Source organism: Cibotium barometz, chromosome 8 (genome assembly GCF_041138505.1).
Source record: "Cibotium barometz isolate CiBa-2024 chromosome 8, ASM4113850v1, whole genome shotgun sequence".
NCBI lineage: Eukaryota > Viridiplantae > Streptophyta > Polypodiopsida > Cyatheales > Cibotiaceae > Cibotium > Cibotium barometz.
In genome coordinates, this window is record NC_141053.1 from 14,366,263 (window position 1) to 14,376,160 (window position 9,898).

At 45.2% G+C, this 9,898-nt stretch overlaps 1 protein-coding gene across 2 annotated transcripts; it reads left to right on the forward strand.

Moving 5' to 3' along the window:
• The first annotated feature begins 302 nt into the window (after window positions 1-302).
• On the forward strand, window positions 303-9,453 carry LOC147635944 (GDP-mannose transporter GONST3-like). 2 transcript variants are annotated; one of them, XM_086801350.1, is made up of 3 exons: window positions 303-320; window positions 396-436; window positions 8,048-9,453. In XM_086801350.1, the coding sequence occupies exon 3, from the start codon at window positions 8,048-8,050 to the stop codon at window positions 9,134-9,136; it is 1,089 nt and encodes a 362-aa protein (XP_086657476.1). In that variant the 5' UTR covers window positions 303-320; window positions 396-436; the 3' UTR covers window positions 9,137-9,453. The 2 variants fall into 2 exon arrangements, with proteins under 2 accessions (XP_086657476.1, XP_086657477.1); XM_086801351.1 differs by lacking the exon at window positions 303-320 and having other exon boundaries at window positions 331-436; window positions 8,044-9,453.
• Window positions 9,454-9,898: the final 445 nt, after the last annotated feature.

Below are 9,898 nucleotides of genomic sequence, written 5' to 3' on the forward strand. Positions count from 1 at the left end.
AATGGTGATTAGAAAACTATATTGAAATTTTCAAATTTGGCAATTTATTTCTTTGACTTGAAAGATCATTACGTATACGAAAAGAGTGTGCAAAACATTAATAAATAATAATACACACTTATTTACAATAATATGTAACAATACACTAAAATATAAAATTTATAAGCAAATTTGTTTAAATAAAAATCTAGCAAAGTAGCCCTCAGCAAAAATCAAGTTGGGTGGTTGCCCTCTTTATAAACACATGGCACGTGCAATTGACGTGTGTAAAGATCCACATGCGCGTGGAAAGAACCGAACTTTGGATCCACCAGATTAGGGTGGGTTGATTTGAGCGCTTAATGTGAGATCGTGGATACGTGCTCATTTCATATTTCACTTTTCCTTGTTTGCAGATCTGCTTTGTTTTAGGGCGACTCTGCTTTTCTTTCTCCAGGTACACTGACGGCTTCTGTTTTCATTCTAATTACTGTCTAATGACGTCTTTTTGCACACTAATTGCTGCCTTTTGTGAGCTAATCCGAGGTGTAATTGGTTAAATTAGTAGCATGAGTAAGCTCGATTGTATTCTGATAATTGGATGCAATTGGGTTGTGTAAGATGTAGAAAAAATATTGACCTAAGAGCACGTCTTGGGCATCAGACCTTATTGAGGTTACTGTCGCTGCGTGTGAACTGTGAGGGAGTTTGTGCACTCTCAGTTGTGACCTTTTCTACAGCCCCGTCTGAAACCACCGTAAGTAGTTGTTGCGTGCTACGGTGTGGTGTTGCAGGAATTTTTAATAAAGAGAGGCGTTGTAGTGATATGCAACTTTGTGTCCAACGACCAGCCGGCCGGTACTTCTATGTGTAAGGAGTCAATTTTCCATGCATAGCGGTGGCTGAAAACACCAAGATAAGCACGAAGAAGACTCAGAAAAGAGTGGTGAGTCTTCCCATTCGCTGAGGAAGCTCTTCCTCTTGGCAACCGCAGATCTGGAGGAGCCCTGTATCCTTGACCAAATGTGCACAAATAGAGTTCAATCCATATATCCATGAACCAAACCAACTCTAGGACTGCTCGCAAGACTTATGCCCTCCATAGAGTTATCCATAGTTGCAGTTATAGTTCAAGGTGCGCGCGACAGTGAGCCATACTCAACCACCATCTCATGTGTCTAGAACACAAGATCATAGAAGTCCCATAAGCAGATGTACCGTCAGCCTCCAGTACCTTCGGGCGATTACAAAGATGTCACCAAGCGTCTCCTAGATAACAACTGAGCCTGTCTGTAACAAGGGAGCGGAGGTGCTACCCCCCTCTTGAGCATCAGGCAATGCTCCAAACCTATGCTCTGCTGGACCTGAATGAGTCGTAACAAGAGTCGACTCCAACTCAAAGGTATCAAGATAAAGCTGCAATTCCTGAGGTGAATTTGGTAAGTCACCCTCCTCCATCCACTTCGCATCCATCAGTGAATAGCTCTTGAACTTCACAGGATAGCGACGGGAAACTTTACCCCTGTACCTTTCTTTTCTTATGTGTCATTATCTGCTCGGGAATAAGAACCTCATAAAGTTCCTCCGCTTCCGTCTGAGCCTCATCTGATATATCCTCAGGCACCCAAAATTTGCTTGCACTTCACCCAAGTGGTAAGCACAAGTCCCCGACGAAGCATAGTAGACCACCACTGCTAAACATAGAAAGAAATTGTCTTCCAAACCCATGAAGCCTCCGTGAAGATACCACCGGTGACAAAGTGTCAAAAGCCATTGCCTTCAACTCATCTCCTGCACCATAAAACTTCAACTGCTTTCTTGTTCCTAGCTGACTACTTCCTGTGCTTGGTGTCCTTTCTCCTGAGCTTCATCTTTAGCTTTTGCTCTTCACCTCATATAGGCATAGACACAATCCTGCACTGCCTCCTGCACTTCCTTTTCACTTTCCACACGTTGAAGCTTTTGATGTGACTCTCATGAGACAACCACGGGCTCGCCTCCTTGAGAAAGTCGACGATGTCCCGGCAACGGAACCATGAAACCGGCCTTCAGAAATTTGACGGGCGGTGAAACAAACACTCGCACATAAAACACTTCAACACCATTAAGGACCTAGAAAAGGAAAACAAACAGGGGGAGCTATAGTGCTCCTGCAAACAGTACACGGACACCGATTGGCCCCAAAACGCAGTGGCGCCCCTTGCGGTATTTCTTTAATTGATTACAAGAGCTTTGATTACAATAAGGCTAGGAACTCAGCCGTCACAGTAGAACTCCTGAAGCCTGCAAATACCCTGCATCATGGCTTCATATCCACTCGGCATCCACAAACAAGTCCAACCATTGTTTACATCAAAAGACTCTCACACATTGAGTCCTGCATACAGAAGCTTTCTCCCATGATCAGGGCTGCCACAACCATCCATAGCCTCTCACCCTATGAACAGCATCACACCCTGACACATCCAGTGCTTCTACATCACAACACAGACTCCCAAACTGTCTCTCAAAAGAGAACTCGCATCACAGCAGAGCATACCATACAGTTGACACACCTGTTCCAACCCTCTCTACCTTCCAAGGGTACTATCCATCTCTGTCATGGATTCCCTATCCCTTGCCCAATCAGTAGCAAGGCTGTACCAAACATGTGTCCATTCCTGTACCTTCTGCCTGCATGTGACCTATCTCTTGGAGAAACCCAAATACATGTTTCCTCGAGAAACCTACGACCTGTTTCCACATGAAACCCTTAGGCCTGTTTCCCTTTGAAACTTTTGTCCTGTTTTCATATAGAACCATTCACAACACCATTCAACAACAGTGCCGACAACGGTGTACATCTAGTTACCTAATTCCTCATGAAACATCTGGAAACATAGAGATGCCCATAACTGTAGGTCCCTTTGTTCCTTTCTAGCAGGAAGAAAACAATCTGCTCCATGAGCACGCAGCCATGCGAGCTTGCATCACTCCCATGCCAAGAAACACTTTAAATTGACCCGTACTTGCAGTCGGAAACCTAAGTACACATTGTACTTGCAGCCAAGCAAAACAGTCCATAAACAGTCTCAAAACATCCCTGTTTTGCAAGGAGGATCAACACACTTGTGCACCTCTCTGTAGTCCTGGCCGCCTGAGTGTGGGGAGGAGAGGGATAGGCTGAATGCTGATGATGAGGACTATTCCTTGCTCCAATGTTGAGGTCCACCCTTCGATGCCGGCTTCCCCTTATGTAGGAGGTAGGAATGATGACTGCGTTTACAGGTGTATGCGTGGACACTTGGCTGCGTGTACACGGACTCAAGGATGTATCTCAGGAAGAGATAGGAGACAGGCTTGTGTGGGTTTGTGAACCCGAGGCTGTTTGGCACTCCTTGTCTTGAGATTCAAGGGACATGTGAAACAGGTCACTGGATGTATGCTGAAACAGGTCTTTGTTTACATGTGGAATCGGGTTGTTGGTTTCTCGTGGGAAACATGTTACATGCAAGCTGTGATGGATGCAGGGAAGGCACAGGCTTGGGTACAGCCCTACTGCTGATGGGACAAGGGTCTAGGGTTCCATGTTTGAGATGGAAAGCATCCTTGGAAAGCAAGAAGGTTATACAGGTGTGTCTTCAGTGTGCTATGCTGTGTTGTAACGAGAGTTTTCCTTTGGAAACAGCGTGGAGTCTTTTGCGTGTGGACAGGAGCACTGATGGATCAGGGTGTATTTTGCTCATAGGGTGAGAGACTATGAGTAGTGGAAGTCACCCGGATCAATGGAGAAAGCTTTTGTATGCAAGTTTCATTGTATGAGAGTCTTTTGATTTTGTATGGCTGAGCTGGATGGTTGGGGATGGAGATGAAGGCATTCCTCTCTCTCAGTTCGATTGTGCTCTGAGGCTGTGTTGTACATTTTCAAAACTCTTATATGAATTAAAGAAATACCGCAAGGGGTGTCACTGCGTTTTGGGGCCAATCGGTGTTCATGTACTGTTTGCAGGAGCACTCTAGCTCCCCTTGTTTATTTTCCTTTTCTAGGTCTCAAAGGTGTTGAAGTGTTTTGTGTGCGAGTGTTTGTTTTGCACCGCCCTTTGGTTTTGTCTGAAGACCAAGGCCGGTTTATAGAGACCCTTCTTTAGATTGAGGGCAAAAGCAAATGGCAGCCCAAAGTTTCCACAATCAACGAAGGTGACCACAAATCTACCAACAATCCCTCTCATAAAGAGCTTACTTGTCATTATTGTGGTCTAAAAGGTCACATTCAGCCTGATTGTCGCAAGAAGAAGAGAGAAGGTGGTTTTGCTAATGAAGGCAGTCTCCTTGGTGGAAGAGGATTTTTGAGTTTGGTTGGTGGATGAAGTGGTTTGATTGAAGCCTCCGACTCTCTTGTTCATTCCACCTCACAATCCACCTCACGTCTTATGGATTGGGTGATTGATAGTGGGTGTACTACTCACATGACTCCTGACAGGACCATTCTTCATGACATTTGTCAGAGCTCTTCGACGGTGTCCATTGGTGATGCTTCCAACTTGGTGGAGGCCTCTTCAGTTGGTAACGTGCGACTTAACTCTTCCAGGCCAGCCTTCTACCATTCGGGATGTGCTTTGTGGTCCCAAGCTCTCCAGCAATCTCCTCTTAGTTTTTGGGATTGCGGAGAAAGGATATGGTGTCTACTTCGACAATTCCATCCAAGAGATCATCAACACTAGCACCTTGCAGATTGTTGCCACAGTGTGGATACGGATTTGTGGCATGCTTGCTACAGGCATCTGAATTATACTTCTCTGCAGGCTGTTGTTTTCTAAGTAAATGGTCAAGGGTCCACCACTGAATCCCTCGCACTCCACTTGTGTGGCTTGTCTTCATGGCAAGCAACACTACTACATCACGGTAGCCACCACCATAGCCAAAGAGGGCCAAGAGCTCTAGTCACCACCATAGTGACATGAAAACACGTTTCTGGAGTGAGAAACCTTGAAACGCAAGAAACATTTCAGAAACTCCTGATTTTTTTTGTTTCTAAAAAAAAATAAAATTGTTTCTCAAAGTTAAAAGTTCCTATTGTTTGGAACTTTAGCAATGCAAAATTATATAGAAAAAAATATGAAACCTTGGCGTTTCTTAGCCGAAGGCTGAAACGTCAAAAACCCCGAAACGTCAAAAACCCACCCAGCCATAGAGGAGAATGTGGATATCTCCACACTTCCAGGCACTTATAGAGGCATGTCCGCCAATAAGCCGCCCAAGTGCTCCGACTTGGGTCTCCTCACCCCTAGACCTCGGATGCACTTGCCGTCCGCACTCCGGTTTTCAGGCACTTCATCTGGTTAAGCTCCCACGTGCTGTTACAGGCTATGTAACATTGCCTCCCTCCCTCTAAAGAGTTTTCGTCCGCGAAAACAAACTGAGGAAAGCTTTTCGTAAGCGCATTTAGTTGTTCTCACTTGAGATCTTTTCTGACCTATCCAATGTGACATGTGAGGAGTTTGATCATAGTAAAACAACCTTAGCCTTAACTAAACTACACTTAGAAGTACTTAAGAAGAGAATAATTTCAATGCAAATGTATTAAATGAGATGGTTACAACTAAGATCTGTAAAGATCTATGATGATGATGATGACTTTTGGATGTTGAACTGTTGAGCTGCTGAATGTTGAACTAATAGTCACAAGAGACGGGGGACGGTGACGGGGACAGGACGGGGGATGGCCATAAGTAGGGAACGGGGACAGGGGAGGGAACTGGATTGAAGACCACCCAAAAGAGAGAGATCTCCTTGATTGAATGATGTGCCATCCTTTTATAGGTGAATCTACTGCTGGTCGAGCTGTGCCCAGGGCCGTTGGCTTGCAGAATATCTCCACGATTGCATTTAATGAGCAGTCGGCCTGTTGAGATTGCCCACGACTGACATAATGTCTAGTCGGTTGCCTATTGCCTAGTCGGCTACCTAATATGCTTGCTTAATGTTTGCTTAATGCTTACTATGCTTGCTTAATGCTCATGAATGCCAAGAATGCCATGCCACATGTAAACCAACTGGCTGTGATGGGGTCTGAGTGAAGTTGTGACTAGTGCTGCCACCAAGTAACAGCTTCCCCAGTGAGTTGGGGAGCTGCTTCATGAACTTTGTCTTGTGATCTGTAATTTCAGCTAAAGGAATCCAACTACACTTTGTGGAAGGTGATGATGTGACTCAGGCACATATTGATGTTTGGTGGGCAAATGATTGTCATGTTTTCTCTTTTCTGATGTTGAATTGTCAAGATTATGTTCTCTCTCATGTGCGTACAACAGATGCTGCACATGAAGTTTGGAAGGCATTTTGTTCTCTCTCATGTGCGTATAGCAAATGCTGCACATGAAGTCTCCGGGTCAGATTTTGGCTTTGGAAAAGTAGCTTATGAATTTGTCAGTTTCTGACTTTCCATCTTTATTTGCTTTCATCTCGAAGATGAAAGATCTCCGGGACGAGCTTGCTGTTTATGGCAATGATATCTCTACGCAGGATATGGCTATTCGGCTCCTCTCCAAGTTTCCAAAGAGGTTTGATGCTTTCTTTCAGTCTCTTGTTTCTTCTCCTCGTCCTGTTCTAGTCACTTGGGAGGAGGTTCTCCCCTCCATTATGCTGATTGAATCTCGCTTTGAGGAGCGGACTGGTTCCTCTGGTGGTTTTGATGGAACAGTCCACCAATCAGCAATGCAACAATCCCCCTCTTGCTCACATAAATCCCAAGAACTATCAAGAGCCTAGGGCTCTGATGCCATGTTAGAATACTCAGCGGAGATGATGACCAAATCTGGGAACACGAGCAAGTGCAAAAAAATGGACAGCAATGGAGAGAGAGGCGGGTAACTCCACTCTATATACACAAGAATAATCCCGAATACAAGACAAGGAGTCGGCCTGTAGAAAGGCAGCTGATAGGACAAAAACTCCACGAGTTGCTGATGTGTACAGTCGGCCAGCAGCAGGGGTGTCTGCCAGCATATGTGAAGTCCACGACTCATGCAAATCAGTCGGCCAGCTCCAGTATGTACACTGATGCAGTCGGCCAACAACAAGGTCCTCCTGCCACCACAGGGCAACCACCCAAGCCAAGAAAAATAGGAAAAAATGGAGGAAAAATACGGAGGGTGGGGAAAAATGAGAAAACACCTAATACGGGCGGGCACACCCACAACAGAGGCCTTGGTGTATATGTATAGACAAGAGATGACTTCTAACAAGGTAGGCGCCTCTGATGCCGAGCAGTAATGGCTCTGATCTTGCGATGGTGAGGATGCCGTGGTTGGGATCTTGGTGGGCGTGGCCGACGAGCACGACATAAGATGACTGCTCTATAAGTGGTGACTCTCTGGGAGCGTGGTCGGTGCCCTGATGGCCCAATGGATAAGGTATCAGGAGGTGTGTGGGCTGGGTTGCTGGTGCTGGTGCCGGTGCCGGTGCCGGTGCCGGTGCCGGTGCCGGTGCCGGTGCCGGTGCCGGTGCCGAAGAAATCTGTTAGGGTCCTCTGTCTAGGTACATAATGGCTCGGTCTCCTGTTTGCCAAGAGGGTCTCTCTGTGTCTCCTGAGCTCAAGTAGGAACAATCCTAGGCATCTCTGATCCTCAAACTCCATGACCTTGCGTAACGGCCCAAAACCCTCTCGGAAGAGGCAGTGATATCTCCCTCAGATCTCATAATAGACTGTACATTGGCAAATATAGTGCTCCTCTGTCTCTGCCTCCTGGTAGCATAGCTGACAAATGCGGTCATCCAAGATCTGATGCACATATCGCCCTATCTCAATCCGCAGCTGGTGTGATGAGGTCCGGATCTGTCCAATGGCACAACGTATCCCATGTGATAGGTGTACATCCATGTACACCGGGCGGGTGATAAAATCAATTGGTGAGAGGTGTAGAAAATGGCTCTTGTAATGAGCCATTTTCATGCCTAAGGGCTCGTTACGAGAGAGAGAGAGAGAGAGAGAGAGAGAGTTTTAAAGAAACATGCCTTTTCTTAGCTGAAAAAGTATTCACATGCTTTATTTTTGTTTGCCATTTGTTCTTGTTTGTTATGTTCAAGACAGATGACAGACTCAGATGCTGCAGTAGATGACTCATCAGTAACAAACGATGAATCAAGCATCAAAAACCAACGTCCTTGGATGGAGAAGCTGAAATTCTGGCTAAGTGAGGCATCGGTAGTGGGCATAGCAGTAGGTTATTGTCTCGCAGCATCCTTACTTTCCATCATCAACAAATGGGCAATCATGAAGTTCCCTTTTCCAGGAACTCTGACTGCTCTTCAATACTTTGTCAGTGCTGCAGGAGTGTTCTTCCTTGGAAAGCTGGGCTTTCTTGAGCATGATAAATTGGATCTGAAGGTCATGCTGAAGTTTTTACCTGCTGCCTTCTGTTTCTACCTTTCCATATTCACCAACAGTGAGCTCCTCCTCCATGCAAATGTTGACACTTTCATTGTTTTCCGCTCGGCGGTCCCCATTTTTGTTGCCTTGGGGGAGACATTCTATCTAAAGCAGCCATGGCCTTCCATCAAGACATGGTCATCTTTAGGTGTCATCTTTGCAGGTGCTTTACTCTTTGTCCTAACGGATCGTGAGTTTGCACTGGATGCTTATACATGGGCTCTTGCCTATCTGGCAAGCATGTCCATCGATTTTGTGTATATTAAACACATTGTCATGACCATTGGGCTGAACACATGGGGCCTGGTCCTGTACAACAACTTGGAGGCCCTACTGTTGTTCCCTCTGGAGCTTTTGATCATGGGAGAAGGCTTGCAACTGTCTCACGAGAAATTGAAGCAGTCAATAGACTGGTACTCTTTTGAGGTGTGGCTTCCAGTGGGACTATCTTGCTTATTCGGGCTTGCAATTTCTTTCTTTGGGTTCTCTTGCCGCAGAGGCATTTCTGCCACAGGATTCACGGTTTTGGGTGTGGTGAACAAGCTTCTTACAATCATCATCAACCTTGTTGTTTGGGACAAACATGCATCTTTGGTAGGAACTCTTGGATTGTTGACCTGCATTGGTGGGGGGATACTGTACCAGCAGTCGACCACCAAGCCAAAGGTTGTGCCCGCCACTGTTTCCAGTGACATTGAAGTGGAAGAGCAGTCACTCTTGAAGGATACAAAAGAGAGTCAAAGTAACTAGCTAGCTAACTAGCATCCGACCATTTTTGAACTGTTTATTTTTATGAAGGCTATGGAAGAAGAATCACATGATAGAAATGTAGTAATACTGTGAATCTTTATTTGCCAATTTTAGTGTCTCTATCTTGCTATTGCTATGGGCAAGCCTCGGAAACTTAATGGCAGGAAGGCCCCAATTGCTACTACCTCTCAGTCCAGGGAACAGTACTAGTCTGGGTAATCCCAGGGAGATTGATAAATACTTCAATTATAACCTACACTTCTCCATCATGTATGACATGCAAGGTCTTAAAATATGTGGGGCGGTGTTATCTACCAGCATGTGGTTGAGGTTGTGGTATTATTTTGTGTGATGGGCTTCTTAAGTTTTCCTAATAGTCTCTTATGTGCTACACTGCAACTAGGTAGGTATCATTTATTGAGCATATATTGATACCAAGTTCTACACCCACTATTGGGCACTGATTACGTTAGTGAGGATATCGTAGAGTCTAGCCCATACCATGCATGATGGAGTTGATGGTTTATTGTCTTGTGGATGACTACCATGAGGTTATAAACTGCGGCTTCTTATAATGTGAAATTAGGCATGTTCTTGGATTCATCTAGGTGTATCATTTATTGAGCACGTTATCCTCCTTTTAGAGGGGGAAAGAAACTTTTATAGAGGTTAGCATGTTCTTTGAACAAGGGGTTACCCTTTTCTTTTTTCATTCATTCAAACAGATAGTCCACATCTTTTGAAAGTTTGTTTGGTCTAAGT